General features: G+C 48.8%; 1 protein-coding gene across 1 annotated transcript in view; it reads right to left on the reverse strand.

Annotated features, from left to right (window-relative positions):
• LOC109261023 (complement C3-like) overlaps positions 1-24,157 on the reverse strand; it is a 40,185-nt gene that overhangs the window by 268 nt on the left and 15,760 nt on the right. Inside the window, exons 18-40 of the mRNA XM_053898204.1 lie at positions 22,681-22,789; positions 22,315-22,400; positions 17,548-17,690; positions 17,230-17,442; positions 15,114-15,180; positions 14,921-15,007; positions 13,960-14,163; positions 13,449-13,524; positions 13,002-13,161; positions 11,991-12,089; positions 9,129-9,285; positions 7,304-7,467; positions 6,069-6,227; positions 5,865-5,924; positions 5,658-5,748; positions 5,489-5,540; positions 4,098-4,185; positions 3,927-4,016; positions 1,428-1,533; positions 1,139-1,228; positions 879-962; positions 237-320; positions 10-145 (exon numbers count right to left, since the gene is read on the reverse strand). Of these exons, the coding sequence (XP_053754179.1) occupies positions 10-145; positions 237-320; positions 879-962; positions 1,139-1,228; positions 1,428-1,533; positions 3,927-4,016; positions 4,098-4,185; positions 5,489-5,540; positions 5,658-5,748; positions 5,865-5,924; positions 6,069-6,227; positions 7,304-7,467; positions 9,129-9,285; positions 11,991-12,089; positions 13,002-13,161; positions 13,449-13,524; positions 13,960-14,163; positions 14,921-15,007; positions 15,114-15,180; positions 17,230-17,442; positions 17,548-17,690; positions 22,315-22,400; positions 22,681-22,789 (2,605 nt within the window). The remainder of the gene's footprint in view (positions 1-9; positions 146-236; positions 321-878; positions 963-1,138; positions 1,229-1,427; positions 1,534-3,926; positions 4,017-4,097; positions 4,186-5,488; positions 5,541-5,657; positions 5,749-5,864; positions 5,925-6,068; positions 6,228-7,303; positions 7,468-9,128; positions 9,286-11,990; positions 12,090-13,001; positions 13,162-13,448; positions 13,525-13,959; positions 14,164-14,920; positions 15,008-15,113; positions 15,181-17,229; positions 17,443-17,547; positions 17,691-22,314; positions 22,401-22,680; positions 22,790-24,157) is intronic.

Here is a 24,157-nt window from a genome sequence, read left to right on the forward strand (position 1 = left end):
GACACTCACTTGGGTTTCTCTCCCCACAGGTCAGTGGACACGCCCCACATGAGGTAGTGTTTCCCCTCCTGCAGCTTCAGGGCTTCTCTGCACTTGATGTGGCTGATGAACCTGCGCTCCTGTCCAACCTGCACCTCATCAGAGCCTGGAAGGGACGGACAGGGACGCTGAGTGGGGGAGGGCAGGGAACCAGCAAGAAGGAAGTAGAAAGACAGAACACAGACTGCAGGGCTGACCTGATTTGATGATCTGCTCGATGACCATTACGTAATCATCAAAGTCTGACGACAGCTCCTTCTTGAGAAGCCTGGTCTTGTACACTGATGGGAGGAGGAGGGGAAGAATGGTGGGGTCACGGGCAAGGGGGGCTGCGGGGACCCTCAGCTGCAGGCGCACCTGGGCATATGGCGTCCCCAAGCAGACACATGCAGGGTCACAGCCACACGTGCAACAGTCCCTGCCCCCCAGTAACACACCTGCCACATGTGTTCCCACAACCACCACGTCACACAGCCACACACGGCCATGTGCACAATTACAGTCACCACAGTGGAGTCCTATGCATAGCCTCCCATCCACTGTCCCCCACAAGCACTGTCTCTTATCTCCATGGCTTGGCAAGACTACAATGTCACACACACAACGGGCAGACGACCATATCCGCTCTCACACTGGCTGCACACCCGGCCGACTCATTAGCATGGCTCCCCATGCACTCATGGCCCCTCATAACACATTTACACCCACACACACATGGGCTGCAACCACAGCCTGACGTATAGCCATATGCAGCCAGGGGCACTCACAGCCAGTCACACACACAGCTATGGCCACGCAGTGTCGCTCACCCAGGCACCCACATGCACGTGCCCACTCACCGTAGTCTACTCCTGGTTCACAGGCCTTGTCCAGACGGTCGTCCAGGGTGATCTCTTCATCCATCGGGTGCATGAAGCAGTTCTCTGTGTGGTGGATGAGTGGGGGACATGGTTGTATTACATGCGTTGTCCAGGGCCCCCCGCCTCTGGGTCCGTGTGGGTGTCCACTGGGTGTGGGCTTTCAGAGCCCCCTTGGGCCACCCCCATGGAAGGAGGATCCAGGGGTGTGTGTCCACCCTTCCATGCTTCTCTGCACCCACCCTCAGCACAGCGGCACATGTCTTTGTGACAGAGCTTGCTCAGCAACCCGTCTTCTTTGTCTGGGTGGTAGAACCGGATGCAATTCTCATCTGTGGGCAGAGTAGCAGGGAGGTGTCAGAGGGCTAGGGCCTCCGGCCCAGAGACCCAGGGGCTTGGAGTCCCAGCTCCAGTCCCTCAGACCTGGAGAGGCCAGGTCCCCAACCCTGGGACCCTCAGGCCCCCGCCTCGCACGGATCCCTTGGACCCTCAGGCCGCCCAGGCCCCCCAGACCCTAGGTGGGCTGCTCACCCAGGTTGTAATAGGAGTACACCTTGACCGACCCGGGCTGGATAAGCCCCACGTTGAAGTACTGGTGCACTTTGAAGGTCAGACAGTCCTCCTGGTCATGTGAGATCTGGGGGGAAGGAGGAGGCTGGTCAGTGGTGCGACACGTCGTGTGAGATCTGGGGGGAAGGAGGAGGCTGGTTAGTGGGGCGACAGGTCGTGTGAGATCTGGGGGGAAGGAGGAGGCTGGTCAGTGGGGCGACAGGTCCTGTGAGATCTGGGGGGAAGGAGGAGGCTGGTCAGTGGGGCGACAGGTCCTGTGAGATCTGGGGGGAAGGAGGAGGCTGGTCAGTGGGGCGACAGGTCGTGTGAGATCTGGGGGGAAGGAGGAGGCTGGTCAGTGGCGCGACAGGTCGTGTGAGATCTGGGGGGAAGGAGGAGGCTGGTCAGTGGGGCGACAGGTCGTGTGAGATCTGGGGGGAAGGAGGAGGCTGGTCAGTGGGGCGACAGGTCGTGTGAGATCTGGGGGGAAGGAGGAGGCTGGTCAGTGGGGCGACAGGTCCTGTGAGATCTGGGGGGAAGGAGGAGGCTGGTCAGTGGCGCGACAGGTCGTGTGAGATCTGGGGGGAAGGAGGAGGCTGGTCAGTGGGGCGACAGGTCGTGTGAGATCTGGGGGGAAGGAGGAGGCTGGTCAGTGGGGCGACAGGTCGTGTGAGATCTGGGGGGAAGGAGGAGGCTGGTCAGTGGGGCGACAGGTCCTGTGAGATCTGGGGGGAAGGAGGAGGCTGGTCAGTGGCGCGACAGGTCGTGTGAGATCTGGGGGGAAGGAGGAGGCTGGTCAGTGGGGCGACAGGTCGTGTGAGATCTGGGGGGAATGAGGAGGCTGGTCAGCGGGGCAACATAGAACGGAGCCCAGCATAGGGTCCTGGGGGCTAGAACAGTGGTGGAGAAAGTGAGGGAGCAGGAGTCTCCACCAAAAGACTGATGAGCACTTCAACACAGCCATTTTCCACTTCGCCAAGGCTTGAAGCTACAGTATCCCTGTCAGCTTCCTTTCCTAGTTCAGTGTGGCCATGTGATTGAGTTCTGGCCACCGGACTGCTGTCTCTGCCCATAAAAACATCCATGGTTAATGGTACTGAATGCTATATTTAAAAGTAGTTGTTGGGGTGGCACCAGGAGGGCATAGTCGGTTAAATATCCGACTCTATCTCAGGTCAGGTCATGATCTCATGGGTTTGTGACTCTGAGCCCCACATTGGGCTCTGCTCTGACAGCACAGAACCTTCTTGGGATTCTGTCTTTACTTCTCTTTGCCCCTTCCCTGCTTGTGTTCTCTCTCTGTCTCTCTCAAAATAAATAAATATTAGAAAATTGAAAAGAAAAACTTATTGAGAGGCTAGATCTTAAAAGTTCTCATCACACACACACACACACACACACGCATGCATTAAAACTATGTGAAGTAATGAATGTGTTAAGTAAATTTATGGTGGTGATCATTTCCCAATATACACATACATCAAATCATTATGTTGTGCACCTTAAACTTACACAATTTTATATGTCAATGATACCCCATTCAAGCTGAAAAAATAAAGACAAAGAAAGGGAGAGAGAGAGAAACAGAAATAGATATGCATAGACAGGTGTACTTGGAGGAACAGGCTAGCACTTAATGAAGTTGGGTAGAGAGTATATGGAACTGTGTTTTACTGCTCTGCAATTTCCCTGTAAGGTTGGAATCCTATAAAAATTTAAGTGCACAAAAACTCCAGTACAAGAAAACGTCAACCACTAGCTCATGCACAATCCTCTTTTCTTCCAGGGAGGAGGGGTCCAGCAGAGGACTCTAAGATCCTAGGGATTGCAGAGCCCCAAGAAGGGATGTGAGCGGATCCCTGACTTACTGTGTGGAGCAGAAAACCCTTCCCTTAGCCTCCCGGCTGGACTTTACCTGAGTGGGAGGCACAAGACTCTTGTGTTGGGACCCTCATATTCTTGAGAGGCTTATTACAGCAGCTAGTGTTACTTATGCTGACTAATATGGGGTGAGGGGACTTTGGGAATTTTGGAAGTTAGCAGGGGGCATGTGAGGATAAGGAAACGGAAAGATGTAAGTAGGGGAGAGGAGGAAGCTCAAGTCAATGTTAGAGAGGAAGGCAGTGACAGAAAGTCAGACGGAGAGCAAACACAGAGAGAGAAAACCCAGGGGGAGCGGAGCAAGGGGAATGCTTTTCAGCACTGAGCACTTTATTTTTTAAACCCAAGTGGCTCCTTTCAAAAGTTGTTGAGGACTACGATGAGAAATTGGAGGAAGCAAGTGTAAAATGAGGTTGGAAGGAGACTGGTCAGAAGGTAAGCTGCTTAGAAAAGATGAGATGACCTGGGTTGTCCACCTTCTTTTTATGCCCCTTCCCTCCACCACCCAGCAGCACAGACCCCTCACTTCCTAGACTGGGCCTGGTGTGGCCCAGAAGGAGGCCTGCCTGGTAGAGGTCAGATCCCCATTGGAAGCCTTACCTTGTCCAGGTAGATGGTGACGGTGTTCTTATTTGAGAAGGCCTTGTTCAGCTCGTACATAGAGATGTATCTGTCAACGCCGTTGCTCAACTGGGGGAAGGGTAAGACTTAAGAATATCCTCCTGAAGCCTCCGCCCTCTGACCCAGCCTCCAAGCCCAAGCCCTTCATACCAGGTCAAGGTCACCAGTGTCAGGAGAAAAGCCAGTCATCATGGATATATCCAGGATCGACATGGTAGCATCCTGCTCTCCCAGGTACCTGTATAGGGCAGGGGGAGGGCACTTGGGTCCCAGGGTAGGGTCAGCCCTGGGGCACAGTGTCTGTACAAGGGGGTCTGGTCAGAGACTGGGGTTACTGGTTCCCACACAGCAGCACAGAAGGATATTAGATTGTGGGAAACATTCCCCAAATGGAATGAAGGAAAGGCAGTGTCATGGTCAAGGTGACTAAAAGCTCAGGCTCTGGAGCCCCTTTGCACGGGTTCAAATCCCAGCTCCATATGACATTTGATGAGTCGCTTGACCTCTCCATGCCTCAATTCGTCCAGAAAATGCAGACGAGAAAATGTTACCATGGTCTAGCTCAATAACGCCAGGCCCCCAGCACCAGGGTACAGTAGTCAATTGCATAAAGTACGAGCACAAATCTTCTCTCTGGATCTTGGGTCCACCAATCATTGTGCAAATCACAGACACGCATCACGGTCAGTGACCAATCACGTCATTCCTTTCAAAGTCTGTCCGTGATGGGTCACTGAGCAGTTCATGCACAGATAGCAAGGCCTGTGGTTGTGGTACTTCCTTATCTCCCAGGGATAAGCCGCATGACGTTTCACAAAACTGGTCAACTGGCAGAGGGATCTGCCAGCCAAGATGAAAGGCAGCAGAGAAATGAAGACACTGGAGGTAAAATTTGAAAGCACAGAAATGGAGTTAGAGAAGGAACAGCAGACTGTGCGAATGTCACCCTTGCTGCCATTGGAGGGACCGACCGGCTGTCTTGTGACATCGGCCGCTCAAAAGATTAGATGTTGGAAGCTGACCTAACTTAGAAGGGAGCGTGACAATTCACTATGTCTTAGGAAAGATGCCTGCTCAATCCCTATCCCAAGTGACACAACAGAAGGAAGACCCACAGCACTTTTGGTAAGTGTTTTACAAAGGAGAACAAGAATTGCTTGTTATCTCCATGTTCTAATGTTGTAGTTTATAGCATGCTAAACAAATTCTCATGTTACTGTAATTTCCATTTCTCTGTACCTTCCTAACTGGCATTTTGAGAGTTCTGAAGCTGTGATAAACGCTTTAAAGGTCATGCAACAATGGCAAATTCCCCCACTGATTTGTTGACACTGCTTGAATAATTTCAGGTTATGGGGCCATCGCTCGTGTTGGACTGCCAATGCAAAGTGAGGACTGCCTGGGGTACCCACCTCCTGGCAGGTACTTCAGACAATACCAGATGCACAATACGCTCTTAGAAAGGATTAGGTCATGGAAAGGAGAAGTCTTGCTATAGACAGAGGAATGGCCAAGATGACCCCCAGTGACCCATCACTTACCTGGTACAGATGTCAAGGATCATGGTGTCCAGGGCTTCCTGAGGCCTCTTGACTAGAAACACAGACAGAAGAATGGGAGGGGGGTGTCCCTGGGTCCCAACTCAGGAAGGAGGCAGACTTTAGAATGAGGGCGGGGGAAGGGTAACAGGTAGGGTCTTAACTCTTTTACCATCTTCAGGAGCTCGTCGTACATTAATCTTGAGGTCAAACTTCTTGCAGGTGTGGTTGCTTTTGAGCTTGGCATGGTACATTGTCACCACCTGGTGAGATCACAGGGCAATGCAGTGTCAGCCCACTTGAGTTGAGAAGAGGGTCCCTCGGGGCCAGAGGGGCTGAGAGAAGGCGGGCCAAGCTGGTGTGTGTTCCTGTTCCTTACCGACAAGGTGCCTTGTCCTTTCCCTTTAGCTGTTACTACAAAATCCTCATTTTTCTTGGTCTGCAGGGAGCAGGGAAAGAAGAGAGAGGGTGTTGGGAACCAAGCCTTCCCCTGGTTGCTACAGTCATATGCCCTATTTCTTGCCTGTGGCCAACACTGGTTGTTGTGGAGGGGGACGGCAAGCATTTGGCTAGGCAGTTGTACCTCTGCTGACCGCTGGAGGCTAGCAGATTCCCAGAGGATGGTGTGCCTGATGGCAGAGCTGCGGCTGGGCAGTTCAATGGATACTTCCAGGTTCAGGTCCTTGTGGTCAGGGACATCCTTCTGGAATTGGGCCAAGGCCTGGAACACCATGAAGGTGGCCTAGAGCCCATGAGAAAGAATGAAGGTGAGCCAGGAGACTGAGAAAGTGGTTAGAACCCACTGGGGAAGGAAGAGACTCAGATCAGAGGGAAGGGGGTACTGGGACTATAGCTTAGGACCCCCTGCCCCAGAGAAGGTGAGGATAAGATTAGGGGTTGTTAGACACTGAGGACTTGTTCTTGATTCTCCAAGGGACAGTGGCTTAGACAAGAGCTTGGACACACTGAGAACAGGTCTAGAATCCACCAGAAATTGTAGGTATAAGACTGAAACTCTAGCACCATTGAAAATATGGCACAACCCATCCAGGGCAGAGTCTAGGACAAAGGTTTGGAGCCACTGGGAATGTGTTTAGAACCCATTTGTGTAAAAGGAATGAAGTTGGAGGGGCGCCTGGGTCGCTTAGTCGGTTAAGCGTCCGACTCCGGCTCAGGTCATGATCTCGTGGTCCCTGGGTTTGAGCCCCGCGTCGGGCTCTGTGCTGGCAGCTCAGAGCCTGGAGTCTGTTTCGGATTCTGTGTCTCCCTCTCTCTCTGCCCCTCCCCTGCTCATGCTCTCTCTCTGTCTCAAAAGTAAATAAACGTTAAAATAAAAAAATTAAAAAAAAAAGGAATGAATTTGGAGCTTGGGGATACTGATCATATGCTCTAGATTTCAAATGGACAGAGACTGGCAGCTTGCCAGGAAGAAAGGGGTCAACTGGAGCCTGAGGCTATTGAAACCATGTCCTAGAACCCACTCTCCTGGGTCAGAGAGGCTTATATGATGTCCTAGTTGATGTCCAAGAACATGATCTAGAACCCACAGTAAGATGAACTAACACTGGGAGCCTGGTGGAACTGAGAACATGGTCTAGATATCAGAAGGCTCAGAACACAGCTTGGGCATCCAGAATGTAGTCTGGAATCCACCACTGGGTTCACAACTAAAAAATCCTGACCTCTCAATTCCATTACAGCCACTGTGGCTTGTGGGACAGAAGGACTGCCCCTCTTGGTTAACATGTTCTCTGGGAGACCAGTGGGAAGCCAGAGGAGGTAGGCATGCAGGTGCCTGGGGGATATGGGGTCACTTGCCTGGGTGGAGCCATAGCCACCTTCGTAGTATCTCTGCTCATTGAGCCAGCTGGCGATGGGACGTACAGAGTCAAAGTCTTTGAGCAGCAGCAGGGCCAAGAGGGCATAGGATGTGGCCTCCACGTTGTAGAGGTGCTTGCCAGGCTCCTCCCAACTTGTCTTGTCTGCAAAGAGATGCACCCCCCCCATCCCGTTCCCCATGCTCACTGCACAGTCCAGCCTGAGATGGCTCAAGAAAACTCAGAAAAAGACTCACAATAGACTCCTTGGTGTTCAGGTGTCCTGACTGACATCCAAGGCCCTCAATCTGCTGGCTCCTGCCTCACTCTCTTCTTTCATTAACCTTCACTCTTCCATTTCAATTCTCAACTGCAGCCCCACTGATCTACAGGAGATTCCCTAAACTTTCCATGGTCATTCTTACTTCCTGGGCCTTTTCATATTCTGTACCCTCTATGTATTCCCGGTTAATCCCATCCTGCACAATTCAGCTTCAATGGCACCCCAAGAGTTTGTGAGGCCCTCCCTCTGTCTCTTAAAACATCATGTGCTGTCCTGTCCTAGCACTGTGATGCTCTATAGCAATCTATTTACTCATTTGTTTCCTCAACTGGAGTGTGAACCATGTTGGCAAGGGCTGTGCTGTATTCACTGCGATGTCCCAAGTGCCCACAAAAGCACTTGTGGCAGAGATAATCATTAAAAAGCATTCCCTCCTCAGGGACACCTGGGTGGCTCAGTCGGTGGAGCTTCCAACTTTGGTTCAGGCCATGATCTCACGGTTCAGGAGTTCAAGCCCCACATCAGGATGTCTGCTGTCAGCACAGAGCCAGCTTTGTACTCTCTGTCTCCCACTGTCTCTGCCTCTCCCCTGCTCATGCCCTCTCTTTCAAAATAAATAAACATTAAAAAAAAACACTGCTCCCTCCTCCTGGGCACACAGTTGCAATGCATCTCCCATATGTCTTTGCAGGCAGGTGCAGCCACATGACTGAACTCTGGATGATGGCATGGACACTGGCAATGTTAGGGGCCCCTTCCATGCCTGGTCTACCTCCCTTGAATGATCCACCTGACCATTTCCCTTTCTGCTTAGATGGAGTGGATCCCAAGCACCCCGTGGTGGCAAAGTCATGAAAAGATAGAGGCCCAGATCTCCACATGACTGTCTGGAAGAGAGCTGTCCACCAACAACAAGCTTCCATTGTGCTAAACCACCTCAGTATATGTCCTGACATATGTTACATCAGTGAGTGCAAACCTGATGCAGTATATTACCTGAGCCAATGATTAAGTGCTCACTGTGTGCTGGGCACTGTGCTAAATTCCCTATGGCATTATCTTATCTAATCCTAATTACCCTTGAGATAATGACGACAACAACATCGGAATAGAGCTCTCACTGTATGCTAGACCTTCTACCTACATTACTCCTTCAATCTTGTCAACCACCTATGATGTAAGTATCTTCTTCAGATGAGGTCCAGGGAGGGTCAGTGACTTTTACAAAGTCGCACAGTGAGAATGTGGCAGAGGGGGATTTGAATGTGGGTCTGTCTGATGTCAGAGCTCACGTCCTTGTTCCTGTGTCATAGCAAGTGCTCAAAACATAGCTGTTGAATGAATGATGCTACCTTCTTGTGTAGCTTACAGTGAGGATTCTGACACCTCAGAGCCATTCACCAAGCAGGGCTTAGCACCATCCACTCCAGCTCAACCTGAAGCTGCCCATCGTAGCATAGCTTAGAGCCACATGCCAGCTCAAGATGACCACCCCCAAACCCTGGCCATGCATGCCTCTGTTCTTCACCAGGCTGCCACTCACCTTGGGCTGCGCTCAGAAATTTTTCGAGGAGATCTTCCTTCAGCCTGCCTAATCGGGCCAGGGCGTAGCCTGCAATGGCCACAGAATATGGTCTCCGCAGGTTCCTATAGTGGAATTCAATATAATCTCCTGCCTTATTGATGTTCTTTTCCAGGCTCTGTGAGAAAGAGGATTGGTTCTCTGGTAAGTTGGACATTGCAACCACAGAGAGCTGGTAAGCATCACACAAATGCCAATTCTTGGGTATGAGGAAGGATTCTGTCCTTGGGACATATTTGTTTAGAATCTGTCTTTTTTTTTTTTTTTCTTTTTTGGGTTTTCCAGACATTTTAGTCTCCGTGAACTGCCTCGTTGTTGAGTAACTCTGATGTGCCTGGGATAGTTTATATACCCAGTGGTGTTTTGGTAACAGTTTAAGCACCAGCTCTCCGGAGTGTGTATGAGGGCCAGGGGTCTGTTTTATTGCCTGCCGATTACTGTGGTGTAAATGCTCCCACTGTGGGCAATTTCAAGCTACCAACGTAATGGCCCTGAACATAAAGGGGAGAATATGTGTCGCAGATAGACACTCATGACCTAGTATGACCCAGCTTCAGCACCCCACTGGGAAACCTCTTCTCTAATCATCAGCTTCACAGCTAACACTTACTATATGGCAGTCACACAGGAAATCGCTGAACTTCAGGATCCCATGGGGTTGGCATTATTTTCATCATCATCTCTACTGCACGAATGACAAGATTGAGACCCAGAGAGATGATGGAAGGAGGAAGACATGATGTGCAGCGTTCGCCAACTTCCTTGGTGTAAATATTACCGTGGCCAAATTCAAACTATGTGGAGTCAGTGAATGCAGAGTTGGGGGGAGGGGGGCAGTAGCACAGAATCAGATAGCATTTCCACCTTATAGGTACATAACCTCGAGATGGATAGATTTGTCATAGATAATGAGGGAAAGTAATGAAACAATCAGGAAGTGATGAGTTTTGAGCGTTTCTTACCTTTGCTTTTAATGCTTAGTGTTTAAAGTCAGTTTACATAATTTGCTTGAAAAGAATGATTGTGTTTAACAACTAGCTTGTGAAAGCCCTGGAAGTTTAACGGTTGGCTTTCACAGACTGATCCCAGCACACTTTTTTTTTTTTTTTAATGTTTATTGGTATTTGAGAGAGAGAGAGAGGACAGCAGCAGGTAGACAGAGACAGAATAGAAGCAGGTTCCAGGCTCCAAGGTGCAAGATGTCAGCGCAGAGCCCAATACCAGGCTGGAACTCCCTAACAGGGAGATCATGACCTGAGCTGACATCAGAGGCTCAACCGACCATGCCACCCAGGCACCCTAGTTCCAGCACACTCCTGATCTGCACCCCAGCAATCTGCTTCTATAGCCTATGCTATGCTCAGTTATACTGTTGTGGTAGGGCCCCTCCCTAAGGAAAAAAAACAAAACAAAAACAAAACCTCAGGCAACCTGGCTATAAGAGTACTTGACATCCCTCATGACCCTGTAACATGAGATCCCTTGATCAGACTGCATGTTTGTGTGTTACCATATATGGGAGACAAAGGAGTAAAAGATATGTAAAACACTATGCCACCTGGAGTTAGGGGCTCAGTTCTTAGGGTATAAACCCAACTGAGCCTGCTGGCACGAATAAAGTTGCTTCCTGGAAAATAAGCCTCTATGTCACGACTCTCTCTGCAAGAATCCTGCTACAGTGTTGCCATTTTGTAGAAGAAAATGTTGGTGCCTTGCAGCAGAAACTAATCCTTTCCCAGCTGCCCAGCTTCCCTGCCCAGCTGCCTGTTCTCCATCCACTCTTAACTTTTGCAGAAACTTCGGTCTTTCATTCACTCAGCCACAGTGGAAGCAGCCATATTTGCTCAGTAAGACCTACTTCCTGGCCTCAGCTGATTGGATCAGGTATGACCACCTGACCCGGGGTGGGCCAATCAGAATTTACCCTATGGGAATCTGAAAGCTCTAGGTTTGGTCTGGCTATTTCCCCAAGGAAGGCAGCCAAGTTCTGTTGGGCAGGCTGGGTGGCAGGGAGAGAGGAATTATTGGGCCCAGAACGGCCTGGGTCCCTCTGAGGCCCTCAAGTCAACAGCCCTGTCCCCTCTGTCTTGAGTCCGATGAAGGGAGGGGCAGCTGCCTGAGGCAAAATCCTGGGCTCTCTAACTTGGCAAGCTAAGGTCAAACAAACCACTCTCAAACCCCAGGACAAAGCAGAGGGAGTAATTGCAGAGACTCTCGGGAGTCCATCTTTCTAAGCTTCTCTGCTTCAGAACCAAAACCAGAGGAAAAAGAGACAGCCGTGAGCCAATATTTGTAATCATTTCGTTTTTGGGGTCATGGGCCCCTTGGAAAATTTCCTAAAAGATCTCCTGAACTAAGAGAGTAGCCTTGATGTGTTCTTGGGTCTGGGTTGTGCCTTTTCTTCAGGGAAGCAGCAAGGTATGCTGCACTGATCATGTAGCAGTGATGGGGAAAGCAGGCTGAGGGGGCTTTTGTTGAAATTGGCTGACACTCTCTGGACAGGGTAAAGCAGGCAGAAAGGACCCATTCTTTGATCTCTTTCTGTCTTAGTTTTCTCCTCTGTAACCTGGGGATAAGAAGAGTAGCCTACGTCTCGGACTCTTAGAAGGATTACAGGACTTAGCATGTGCAGCACCTAGATGAGCATCTTAGTTAAATGCTCAATAAATGCTGGGAATTATTATGGTTTTATGGGCATTATGGCTGCTGTGGTGGCTGCTATTGCACTGGGAGGACCGGGAATCACCCTAATGCAACACCCACCCTCCAAGGTGGATGTGCCGTGGGTAGGGAGGGGAGAAGGAGAGGGTGGCAGACACTTACATTGACCCTTTGCTTGCAAATATCTTTAGCCTCTTCCAGTGCAATGAGAACAAAGGCTGTGAGGGACACATCCTTCTCCTCATTCTCCTGGTAGCCACCCTAGAATGGGAAGCAAGAAACAAGGATAGTATGACCACTGTGTCCCCACATGCTGACCAAACCTCTTGTAGGGTCAGCAGGTCAAGGCAGGGTTGAATCTCTCATCAGTATCTCCCTAGGTGGGCCACACTTTTCAGTATTCATTGATTCAGCAATTGTTGCTGGTGCTGTGGATAAGATGGTGGGCAAGAACTAGACACTAGCCCCAACCCCCACAGTGCTCCCCATCTAGTAGGGGAGACAGACATGAACCAATTGGCTCACCAGTAGATATATCATTACAAATTGATGAGTGCTGTGCAGGAGGAAAAGTGGATGTGGCATTGAGAATGGACAGTGGGAGTGTGACTCAGTTGTGGAGATCAGGAAAGATTTCCCTGTAGGATGACCAGGGTTGGCATGCCAGACAGTGAGAACAGCATGTGCAAAGGCCCTGTGGCTGGCTAGAGCAAAGCTCCTTGCAGTACAGATGGCATGTGATGGGGGTAGGGGGATGGTGTGAGATTGGAAATCTGAAATGTCAGGCTAAGGCAGTGATTCTCCACCTTATGAATGCATCAGCACCTCATGGCATGGGGAGGGGGTGTTGTAGCAACTGTGATTCCTAGGCCCTACTCCTGAAGTTTCTGATTCCTGCATCTCAAGTCTATATTGAGATCATACTTTTCTAACAAGTTTGAAGGTGATTATGCAGCTACTGGCCTGGGGACCACATTTGGAGAACCACAGCTGGGAAGGGTTCTATATTTTCAGAGTGAAGGGGGAGGGACTTCGGTGTTGCACTAGCCTCTGAAGGTCTCTGGTCTTTGCATTGGGAAAGTGACACTCTCAGCTGAGGGGAAGCCTTTCTCCTGTCTATCCTGTGACTCCAGTCGTCCCTCCCCCAGCTTGCCCGAAACCCATGCTTCTTACAGTCATTGCTTGGGACATTACGGGCGCATCTTCCCGGAAGACCCCGTCGGGATTCTGCCTGTGAAGGATCAGCCATTTGACCGCCCCGCAGATGACATCGGCCTGAATGGCAATGAGGTTGGAAGCCAGAGAGAAGACCTTGACCACGTAGGCTGTCAGCCTGTGGGCGGCACAAAGCGTCAGCCAATCGCCTCCGGGATCCAGAGACTGCCATTCCAGGAAACCAATGAGCAGAGAGGGGCGGGGCCTACAAGCTGGCCCAGCTTCTCCACCCAAGTCAGGCGCCAGCCTAGCCACAGGGGGCGCTTAATGTCCACAGGCCACGTGGCAGCTCAAGGTGGGCGCCTCATCTCTGTGGGCTGAGGGTCCATAGCACAGCGTGTTCGGGCGACACCTGGCTGGAACACCCCAGGTGGACCTGCTCAGTGGGGTGCCAGAACCGCTCACCAGGTGCTGGGCTTCCTGTCCAGGTAGGCCGCATAGGCAGAATTGTCCTGTCTGTAGGCCAGCTGCTGGGAGTACCCTGCAGGAAAGCCAGAAGTGTCTCCAGAGGAGCAGGGGCTGAGTGGAGGGGCTCAGGGGACAAGGATTCTCTGAGGGGCGAGACAGGGGTTCAGGGAGGAATGAGGCGGCTCAGGGCTGAGCAGGGAAGTCTGCTGGGAGAGCGGAAGGGACTTCTAAAAGGGGAAGGAGTTCTCAGAGGAGAGGGGTTCAGAGAGGCGAAGGATCTCAAGGGAGTTCAGGGCAAGGGGGCCTCAGTGAGACAGGGAGTTCTAGAGGGCTCAGAGGGGCCCAGGGTCTCAGAGAGGGCAATGGTCAGGGGAGGTCTTTGAAAAGAAGGGATCCTGAAAGGGGAGGAGCTTAGGGGAAGGGCGTGGCCTGGAAAGGGGCCTGGGTCTCAGGGAGGACCCTGCTCTGGAGGTGGCTGGAGCAGAGAGGGTCTCCCAGGCAGACCCACCCTTTTCGATGAGCTGCAAGGCTTCCTTTCTCTTTGTGGGTCCCAACTTCTCCCACTGGTCCGTTTGGTCCAGGTAATGGACGGCAATGACCGTGGGCGTCATGCTTTTCATGTTCTGCTCCCCACAGCCCGAGGGGATCACGATGAGGTTTTTCAGTCGCTCGGCGTCAATGGCATCCTCAGTCAACTGAGCCACCGGGGTCCCTGCAACCGGGCGGGAGGACAGGGCTCAAGCAACTCACCCACCATGGGGTGGGGTGAGAAGGGTCAGGGCTGTCCCCAGCGATCCCAGGCTCCAGGCAGCCAATGCCAAAGAGGTCAGGGGCAGTTGGGGGCTGAGGGGACGTGATGGTAGGAGGTAGGAGATGGGGGTAGGGGAGTGGCGAGGGTGTCTACATTTGTAGGGAAGGGAGTCTTATGCTTCACAGAAATCTGCTCCCTGAGCCTCTTGTCACAAGTGGCAAATTAATTCCAGAACAATCGTCACCAATACTTAGATCATGCTTCATGCTGTTGCCAGGCGCTGTTCTAGAGAAACATCAGACAGTATCTCATTTAATCCTCTCAACAAGCCTTTGATATAGGTACTATTATTCACCCCATCACAGATGAGAAAACCAAGGGTCTCTCCCCAAAACCTTACAGCTTACAGGTTACAAGGTGCTTTTCCAGGAACTTCTTTTCCCTTCTGGCTCCAGTCGTCCAACTCAGGCAATTAGTTCCAGAATTTCCTGCTCTTGAACTATACTGTTTCTCATTTAAGCTTCTCTATCAGCAAAGGCTATTTGCTGAACTAAATACTGCCTGGAACCCTCTATAAAACAGATCAGGGAGGTGGCCTGCTGTTCTAGCTGTAGTGGAGGCAGGGGACGCACGGTAGTATACATGCCCAGAATTAGGAGAAATTAGGTCCCCTTCTCCAGAGCTGTGCCTTCCTGGGCGAGGGTCAGTGGCAGCTCACCTTGCAAGAGGATCCTGGTCTCTGAATCTGTGTCTGGTACCTGGTCACTGAGGTCTATGGCGTGGACCTCCTCTCGCTGCACTCCGTCTGCCAGTGGAATGGGAGGGACCCATGGCGTCACCCTCTCCCACAAGGCCCTGCCTCACCCCCTACCCCGCACCCCCAGGTCTCAACCATTCTGTGGCTGACTCACTTTGGCCCTGGTTTTCTGGATCCAGTGTGTGAACGGCCACAGTTTTGTTGACTCTGATCCCTTCAGGCTGAACAGTGTTGGGATGGGATGGGGGAGGGGGAAGTCAGGTGAATAAAAGAACAGACACAGCTGATCAGCAGGGCATGGGCACGATGGCATCACCCATCCTAGTTCTGTGACTGGGAGTCAGTTTACCCCCACTGCCTCTCAAATGTCCTTAAAATAAAAGAATGTGCATAAAGTGCTGAGTTCAATGCCTGGCACTTAGTAAGCGCTCAGTTAAACTAGGGGCTATCTTATTATCAGTGTCCCAAGTGAAGCTCTCCTTCCATGCCGGACTGCTGCTGTTTGTGCCCTTCCATCACACATTCTGCTTGAAGCTGGTACTAACGCACACATTTTCCTTTGGAGACCCAGTCTCCTCCGTGGCATGCTGGTAAACATTTGGTAGCCATCTCTCCAGGAAGAAAAGATCCTGATTTGTGGCACTGGCAGTTTCCATCCTGCGAACATCCCTGCCACAGTAGATTTCAAGCTACCAGCATCAGAGGGTGCAGAATTGGGAGTTGTGGACACACTGGCTCTGGGGAGCCTTGTGCAGGCTCCGGCGCCCTCTGGGGTTTCTTCCCATTGGTGCCACACTGAGCCACCCTGGGACCCCTGATAAAAGGGATAATTAAGATTGTGCTCCTGGGGGTGCCTGTGGGGCTTGGTGGAAAAGCATGGGACTCTTGATCTTGGGGTTGTAAGTTCGAGTCCCACATAGGGCGTGGGGATTACTTAAAAATAAAATCTAAAAAAAAAAAAAGAATTTGGTTCCATTAAGGAAAGAAATATTATAATAAATTCTAGTTTGGGTATAAATAAGATATATCACTGTAAAATAACGCTGTCAGTTTTAAATCATTTTCTTTTTCTTTTTTTTTTTTGAGTTAGGCTCTGTTATCCTTTATTTTTGTTTTTTTTTTGTTTCAATATATGAAATTTATTGTCAAATTGGTTTCCATAAGACACCCAGTGCTCATCCCAAAAGGTGCCCTCCTCAATACCCATCACCCACCCCCCCCTCCCTCCCACCCCCCATCAACCCTCAGTTTGTTCTCAGTTTTTAACAGTCTCTTATGCTTTGGCTCTCTCCCACTCTAACCTCTTTTTTTTTCCTTCCCCTCCCCCATGGGTTTCTGTTAAGTTTCTCAGGATCCACATAAGAGTGAACACATATGGTATCTGTCTTTCTCTGTATGGCTTATTTCACTTAGCATCACACTCTCCAGTTCCATCCACGTTGCTACAAAGGGCCATATTTCGTTCTTTCTCATTGCCACATAGTACTCCCTTGTGTATATAAACCACAATTTCTTTATCCATTCATCAGTTGATGGACATTTAGGCTCTTTCCATAATTTGGCTATTGTTGAGAGTGCTGCTATAAACATTGGGGTACAAGTGCCCCTCTGCATCAGCACTCCTGTATCCCTTGGGTAAATTCCTAGCAGTGCTATTGCTGGGTCATAGGGTAGGTCTATTTTTAATTTTTTGAGGAACCTCCACACTAAATCATTTGCTTTTTAATGTTTCATTGTTATTTCAATGACTTTAACGTTACGGGGGAAAATTAACCACTAAACAATTTCAACCATTAAAAAAGACACGTAGATGGGGGCCTTCATTTGTCCTTTAGCTTCAGGCTCCTATTGTGGTTTGACTTGGCACTATCTCTATTTAAAATTTTGATCTTTTGTGTATCATGGATTTTTTGGCATTAATTTTGATTCCTTACAATATTGCATTAAAACACTGTTGCTCTTATGATCTCACATTTTGCTTGGAAATATTAAGGAAAGATGATATGAGGCTTTTATTTTTATTGAAGACTTGATCTCCTATTATATTTGAGAATGTTCATCACTAGGAAAGAGTGAAAATGTAAGTGTTTCGCACTTACTCACCCTAATCCTGGCCTTGCTTCCGAACTTGTAGGACTCCCAAGCATCCTAGGCTGGACACTGGACACTCTTGGTGTCTCAGAGTCAGTGTCTCCAACCTGGGTTGACAGCATGGGGAGACAGGAGCCTCTCCCAAAGGACAAGGGACTGCAGGTGCCCCAAGGACTCACCACGACCTTCAAGGGTTTCTTGACACCATCCATGAGGAAACGATTGTAGACCGCAGCCTTGACCTCCACCTCATGTAGACCGACCTTCAGAGGCACGAGGAGAAAAGGCACGGCTATTGAGGACTTGGCTGGGATGTTCAGAATCTGCTGATACGGTTTCCTTGCGGTGGCCTGGCTGCAGAAGGCTGGGTTGTAGAGCAGGGTCACCCGCACCTGCCAGGGAGAGAATATCAGTCAGGGGGGCAGGTGCCATAGCCACCTCCCCCAACCATCCAAGCTCTTCATCATACCTCTGCCCCCACCCCCCTGGGAACCCACCTTGAGCTCCCCAACATCCTGGTAATTGTAGAGCACGGCTCGGATCTCCACTTGCTCATTGCGCACGACAGAGTAGGGTAGCCGCAGGTCGATGAAGAAGTCTTGCATCACCGTGACCTCATAGGGGTCAGCCACGCAGATCCCTGCCCAGGAGTGGAGTGTCAGGGGATCAGCCACGCAGATCCCTGCCCAGGAGTGTTCCTTCCCAGTGTCAAGGGAAGGAGGTGGACAGGCTCTCAGTGCTTACCCCTGACTGCGGGAGCTGTGTCAAGCTCAGCCTGTGTTTGTGCAAGCCCAGGGGCTAAACAATTGCACAGGTGACACATTACTGATAGTGGTGGCAGCTGGGAGTCACTCTCATGTACGGTTTCCATTTTCTTCTTGTAGTTTTACTCATAGGTAGGTGTGCAGGGGGAAGGGTTCGAGCACACCCGAAGGGTCCATACCTGGGCTCTCCAAAATGGTAGCCTGAGCTCTCTCTGGTTCCTGGGCACTTGGAATGTGGCTAACTCAGAAAACTTTTTAACACATGTTTGGAACAATTTGCATATGCCAACCTACCTTTTCAGCTGTACATTTTGCAAATCCTACAATACAGATCAAAGTATTTTCAATGAAAGGCTAGGGGCGCCTTTCCACTGACTGGCTCAGTCAGTGGTGGGTGTGATTCTTGATCTGGGGCCATGAGTTCAAGCTCACGTGGGGTGTGGAGATGACTTACAAATAAAATTAAAATCTTAAAAAAAAAAGCACCCTCCTTGAGATGCTCTGCAGACATAAATTATGTACTAGATTTCAAAGGCTTAGTACAAACAAAAGCAAAATGCATCTTTCACAATTTCGAGATATTAATAGGTTACTCTTAAATATCAATAGATGATTATTATAACATTATCATTAGCGTGATGGTGGGCTTTTTTAAACATATTTTTCAGCATATTTTTTCAACGTATTTACCACAAGTTGCAAGAATAACATTGTGGAGATATTTGGTTACAGAAAATGTATGATAAAATTGATTTCACCTCCTCTTTTTTTATGGGGCTCCCAGAATATTTAAAATGACATGCAGCTTGCATCGTATTTCTGGTGGACAGTGCTGATCTACAGGCAGTGAAAATGACTGCAAAAGCGATGGTTAATTTGTGATTCAACAGCTACTAGGCTATATTCAAGCACTCGGTTGATGCAAGCAAAATTTGTAAAACTTTATCATATTGAAATGTTACACTAAAAAAATAAATAAAAATAATGCTGCACCAAAGGTGTATTAAAATTTGGGGCACCTGGGTGGCTCAGTCGGTTAAGCATCTGACTCTTGATTTTCGCTCAGGTCATGATTTCCGGGTGCCTGAGTTACAGTCTGGTGTCAGGTTCTGAGCTGATGGCGTGGAGACTGCTAGGGATTCTCTCTCTCTCTCTCTCTGCCTGTGTGCTCTTCCTCTCCCTCCCTCTCTCAAAATAAACATTTAAAAAAGACAGTTAAGGAAAAGAAATACATAAAAATTTATACACCTTATTTTTCAGCAATGGAAAAAAAAATAGAGGCCTGAAACTTGAGCCTTGAAAATCCTTATTTCCTAACCTACGGTCATTATTTCTCATTCTCACAGGGGTCTGTTATAGTCATGGGAGGTAGTTACCATTTCTTATCTACCATTCATTTTTACATTTTTAAAAAAGCTTATTTATCTTTGGCCATCTCTACACCCAATGTGGGGCTCAAACTCACAATCCCAATATCAGGAGTCACACGCTTTTCCCACTGAGCTAGCCAGCAGCCCCTGTTTTCACATTCTTAAAGCCAGAGTTAGTTTACTCTGGTGGGTGAAAAACCAGCTTTTGCACCACAAACAGGAGGCTACCTCCAGGGAAACAAAACGGTTTTGTTTTGTTAAATACTGGCCAGCTCATGCTGTGCCTGCAGAAAGCAGACCTGCTCTCTCCTTGCTAATGCAAGTCAGTCAAGACCTACAGAGGAGATGAGGACATCCTTGCACCAGACTTAGCTTTTCCCTTGAACAAGCTGGAAGGAGCGAGAGAGAACCACACACAGAGTGACCTCTGACACACCATCCGTGTTATGTTTGAGGCAGAGAAACGCCTACTCTCCGTGACCCTGAAGGACAGCTACATGTTTGTCCAAACCCACGGAAGGTACATCACTGAAAGGGAACCCTAGCTTTTGACTGCAGTTGATGATGATGTATCAGTGTTGTCCCAGAGATTTTGGCAAAGGTACCACCTAATGCAAAAAAAGGGTTAGAGACGGGAATTGGGGGGAATTGAGGAGTGAGTGGTAATTCTCAGTTGTTTCTGTAAACCTAAATTGTTTAAGAAAACCCATTAATTAGGGGCCTCTGGGTGGCTCAGTCGGTTGAGCGTCCGACTTCGGCTCAGGTCATGATCTCACAGTTTGTGGGTTTGAGCCCCACGTCGGGCTCTGTGCTGACAGCTCAGAGCCTGGAGCCTGCTTCAGGTTCTGTGTCTCCTTCTCTCTGCCCCTCGCCACCCCCGCTCGCACTCTGTCTCTGTCTCAAAAACAAATAAATATTTAAAAAAATTAAGAAAACCCGTTAATTAAAAAAATATCAACCAGGGCACCTGAGTGGTTCAGTCGGTTACACATCTGACTCTTGTTCTCAGCTCAAGGTCATGATCTCATGGTTCATGAGTTCGAGCCCTGCATTGGGCCCTGTACAGCCGACAGTGCAGAGCCTGCTTGGGATTCTCTCTCTCTGCCTCTATCTTCCCCTCCCTCAAACATACTGCCTCTCTCTCTCTCAAAATAAATAAATAAGCTTAAAAATATAATCGTACCTGGTAAGACAACAGTATTGAGAAGATGTCACAAGGGTACAGAGAGCAGAATAGAAAAACCATAGGGCCCTTTAAGATGCTGCCCCATCACTCCCAGGGGGCATTGGGCAACTTCTGGGGATATTTTGGGGACATGTTACAACGGGGGCGGGGGTGCTCCTGAAGTCTTGTAGGTAGAGGCCGCGAATGCTGCTCAACATCCGATATTGCACAGGGAACCTTCCACAGAGAACCACCCAGCCCTGAACAACATCAGTGATGAGGTGCAGAGACCCTGGTGCAGGACAGGCCTTCCCCAACCTCCAGATACACACAACCCCCCACTTCCTGCCCCGTGGGTCATGTTAAATGCAGGTTCTGATTCAGCAGGTCAGGAGTGGGGTCCAAGATTCTGAATTTCTACAACCCCCCAGGGAAAGCACCTTTGCCAGATTGCTAGTGGTTCAGGGAGCAGGCTTTCAGAAGCAGGGATCTAAACTGTGCCTTTCAACTTTCTCTTTTCAAGCTGCAAGAACCTTTCTTATTTCAAGGAAACCTCATGCAGGCCCTCCATATGTGAACAGGGACAACGAGGATATAGGAAGATGCTCTGATCTGAAACATGGGCGGGGGCCACCGACCAGAAGTGTGCTGAGCTGTTACTGGAGCTCCAGACGAAAGGAAAAGTATGTGCCCCATGAATGCATGCACCACCCTCCCTTGGTCAGGAGAAACTGCCAGTTTCAGTTCCCTCAGTTAAAACAAGACAAGCAAAGACGCAGGTTTTGAACATCTTGAAGCCAGGAAAGGGAAGTGATAATGATGTGTAATGTATTATAAATGGTAACAAAACAAAATTATTAAACACATTGGTTTCGCATGAAAGAGATATTCATGCCTCCCGTCCTGAGTCTTCACGTGTCCTTTTTAATGTTTCAATATTTTTTTCAACTACTTTAATGCTCAGGGAAAAAATTAACCTTTACAATATACCTAAATCATGGGGCGCCTCATTGGCTCAGTCACTTAAGCCTCCGACTTTGGCTCAGGTCATGACCTCACAGGTTTGTGGGTTCGAGCCCTGCGTTGGGCTCTGTGCTGACAGCTTAGCGCTTGGAGCCTGCTTTGGATTCTGTGTCTCCCTCTCTCTGCCCCTCCCCCACTCGTGCTCTCTCTGTCTCTCAAAAATAAATAAATAAATAAATATTAACACCCCCCCCCCAAATGTACCTAAATCAGGCACAGGGGGCAGGGGGCACACATTTTCCCTCTTGCCTCAAACTCCAATATGTTTCGGAGTGGTGCTGGTTTCTATTTACAATGGAGATATTTTGTTCATCACTGATTTTTTTTTTATTCACATTGATTTTTTCAAAATCATCACATGAAAATATTACTCATCTGGTGTTAAAGTCATTGCCTCTCTCTCCTCATCCTGCTCTCAGGCCTGCCTGAGATCATCACATTAGACCAGGGCTTGCCAGCTCCCTGTGGTGAGTCCCCCACCCCCTGGGATACCTTTTACCCAAGATTCACAATCTGACTGTCTATGTTCCAATCATGCATTTCATCCTGCTTCCTCTTTTATATTTTCTTAATCACTTTACCCATTATCCTGTCAACATGTCAACATCACCCCTTAAGGGTGTTTTTTGTTGAAAATTATTCTAGAGACTGTGCATGTCAACATGGGGGAGATTGTATGTCAGGGGTGGGTGGAATGGAGGTATGTGGGAACTCTTTGTATCTTCCCCTCAATTTTGCTGTGAACCTAAAACTTTTCTCAAAAGAAAATTTATTTACAAAAAGCACTATGTTCCCACAGAATAGGATCTGACACTCCTCTAATCACCTGGGAGCAGAGTGTCAGACACCAAGAAACAGGGGATCTCTCTGGATGGGATGAGGAAATGCCCAGTGTCCCTGGGGTCTCTGCCTGCTGAGCATGGGGGCACCAACTTCACTCACCTTTCTTGTCTGACAAGCTCACGGCCAGAATCTCCCAGGTGGTGATGGAGTCTTTCAAAAATATATTTATGGTCTTTGTGGAGATTCTGGATGGATGAGAAGTGGGGGTATTAAAAAGAGGCAGGTGTCAGGGGTACGGGGGAAGCTGGTGTGGATGGGTCCCAAGGGGCAATTTGGAGGGATAGGTGGAGGCTGGGCACATGGAGGGGGCCTGACTCTTGATTTTCTTTCTAGGCTGGGTTGTGGAGTTGCACAGTGATTCCAGAAAAGAGGTGCATAAGGTACATACAAATGAAGTGGTCCAGTCTGGGGTGCCACAGGAGCTGGCCTGGGCTTGGGTTAAGGTGGGGGGTGTCTCAGCCTTACCCATCTTTCGCAGGTTCATTGAGATCCTCCATGCGCCATAGCCAGCTCTCAGGGAACTGGCTTCGGGAAATGATGTCTTCTTCCGGGATTATATCCTCATCCAAGTCACCTGGGAGGCACGGGTGAGGAGAGGGCATTATGGGTTTAGAACACACCCATTCTCCACTGTCCCCAGAGATACTTATCTCTACACATCTCTGGATTAACTTTATAGTTAATAAACTTTATAGTTTATTTGATTTTCTTCCTTATCTTTTTTTTATGCCCCTTTCATTTTTCTCTTTGCATGGGAATCAGGCTCCTCTCACCTTTCCTTTTTCCAGGGTTCCTTCAATGAACAAATGAAAACACACCTGGTGGAAGGTCCAAACCATCACCACCATGAGCAGTGTGATAGAATAGCCAAATATGCAACAGAGTGCATGATCATACTCCACAAGCACTCTGGAAGTCCCAGGACCTGGGCAGTGTATGACCTATTCTTAATATAGTAGGACTTACAGGTGCAAGACACATAACAACCTAGTAAAATAGGTAAAAATCAGAAACCTAGCCAAAATGATGAAATGGAAGAATTCTCCTTAAAAGAAATTCCAGGATGAAATGACAGCCAGAGAACTTCTCAAAACAGATCTAAACAATATATCTAGACAATAATTTAGAAAAACCATCATAAGACTGATAGCTGGGCTTGAAAAAAGTATAGAAGACAGCAAAGAATCTATTGCTGAAGAGATCAAAGACCTATGAAATAATCAAGGTGAATTATGAAATGTTGTAAATGAGATGCAAAATAACCCAGCTGCAGTGACAGCAAGGATGGAAGAAGTAGAGGAGAGAATAAGTGAAATAGAAGATAAAATTATGGAAAATGATGAAACTAAAAACAGGAGGGCAAGGATATTATTAGACCATGAGGGGAGAATTAGAGACCTAAGTGATTCCTTGAAATGAAATAAATCTGTATCATAGGTGTTCCAGAAGAAGAAGAGAGAGAAAGGGTCAGAAGGTTTATTTGAACAAATTATAGCTGAGAACTTCCCTCATCTGGAGAAGGAAACAGGCATTCAAGTGCAAGAGGTACAGAGAACTCCCTTCAAAATCAACATAAACAGGCCAATACCATGACATATCGTAGTGAAAGTGGAAAAATACAAAGATAAAGAGAGAATTCTGAAAGCAGCTAGGGAAAAAATAGGTCTTAACCTACAAGGGTAGACACAGAAAGGTAGTAGCAGACCTGTCCACTGAAACGTGGCAGGCCAGAAGGGAGTGGCAGGAAATATTCAATGTGCTGAATAGGAAAAATATGCAGCCAAGAATCCTTTATCTGGCAAGGCTGTCATTAAGAATAAAAGGAGAGATAAAGGTTTTCCCAAACAAAAACTGAAGGAGTTTGTGACCACTAAGCCAGCCCTGCAGGAGAGCCTTAGCGGGACTCTGTGAGTGGAAAGCAGCAAAGACTACAAGGGACTAA

Source organism: Panthera pardus, unplaced genomic scaffold (genome assembly GCF_024362965.1).
Source record: "Panthera pardus isolate Hobbes unplaced genomic scaffold, ASM2436296v1 HiC_scaffold_8, whole genome shotgun sequence".
Lineage (NCBI taxonomy): Eukaryota > Metazoa > Chordata > Mammalia > Carnivora > Felidae > Panthera > Panthera pardus.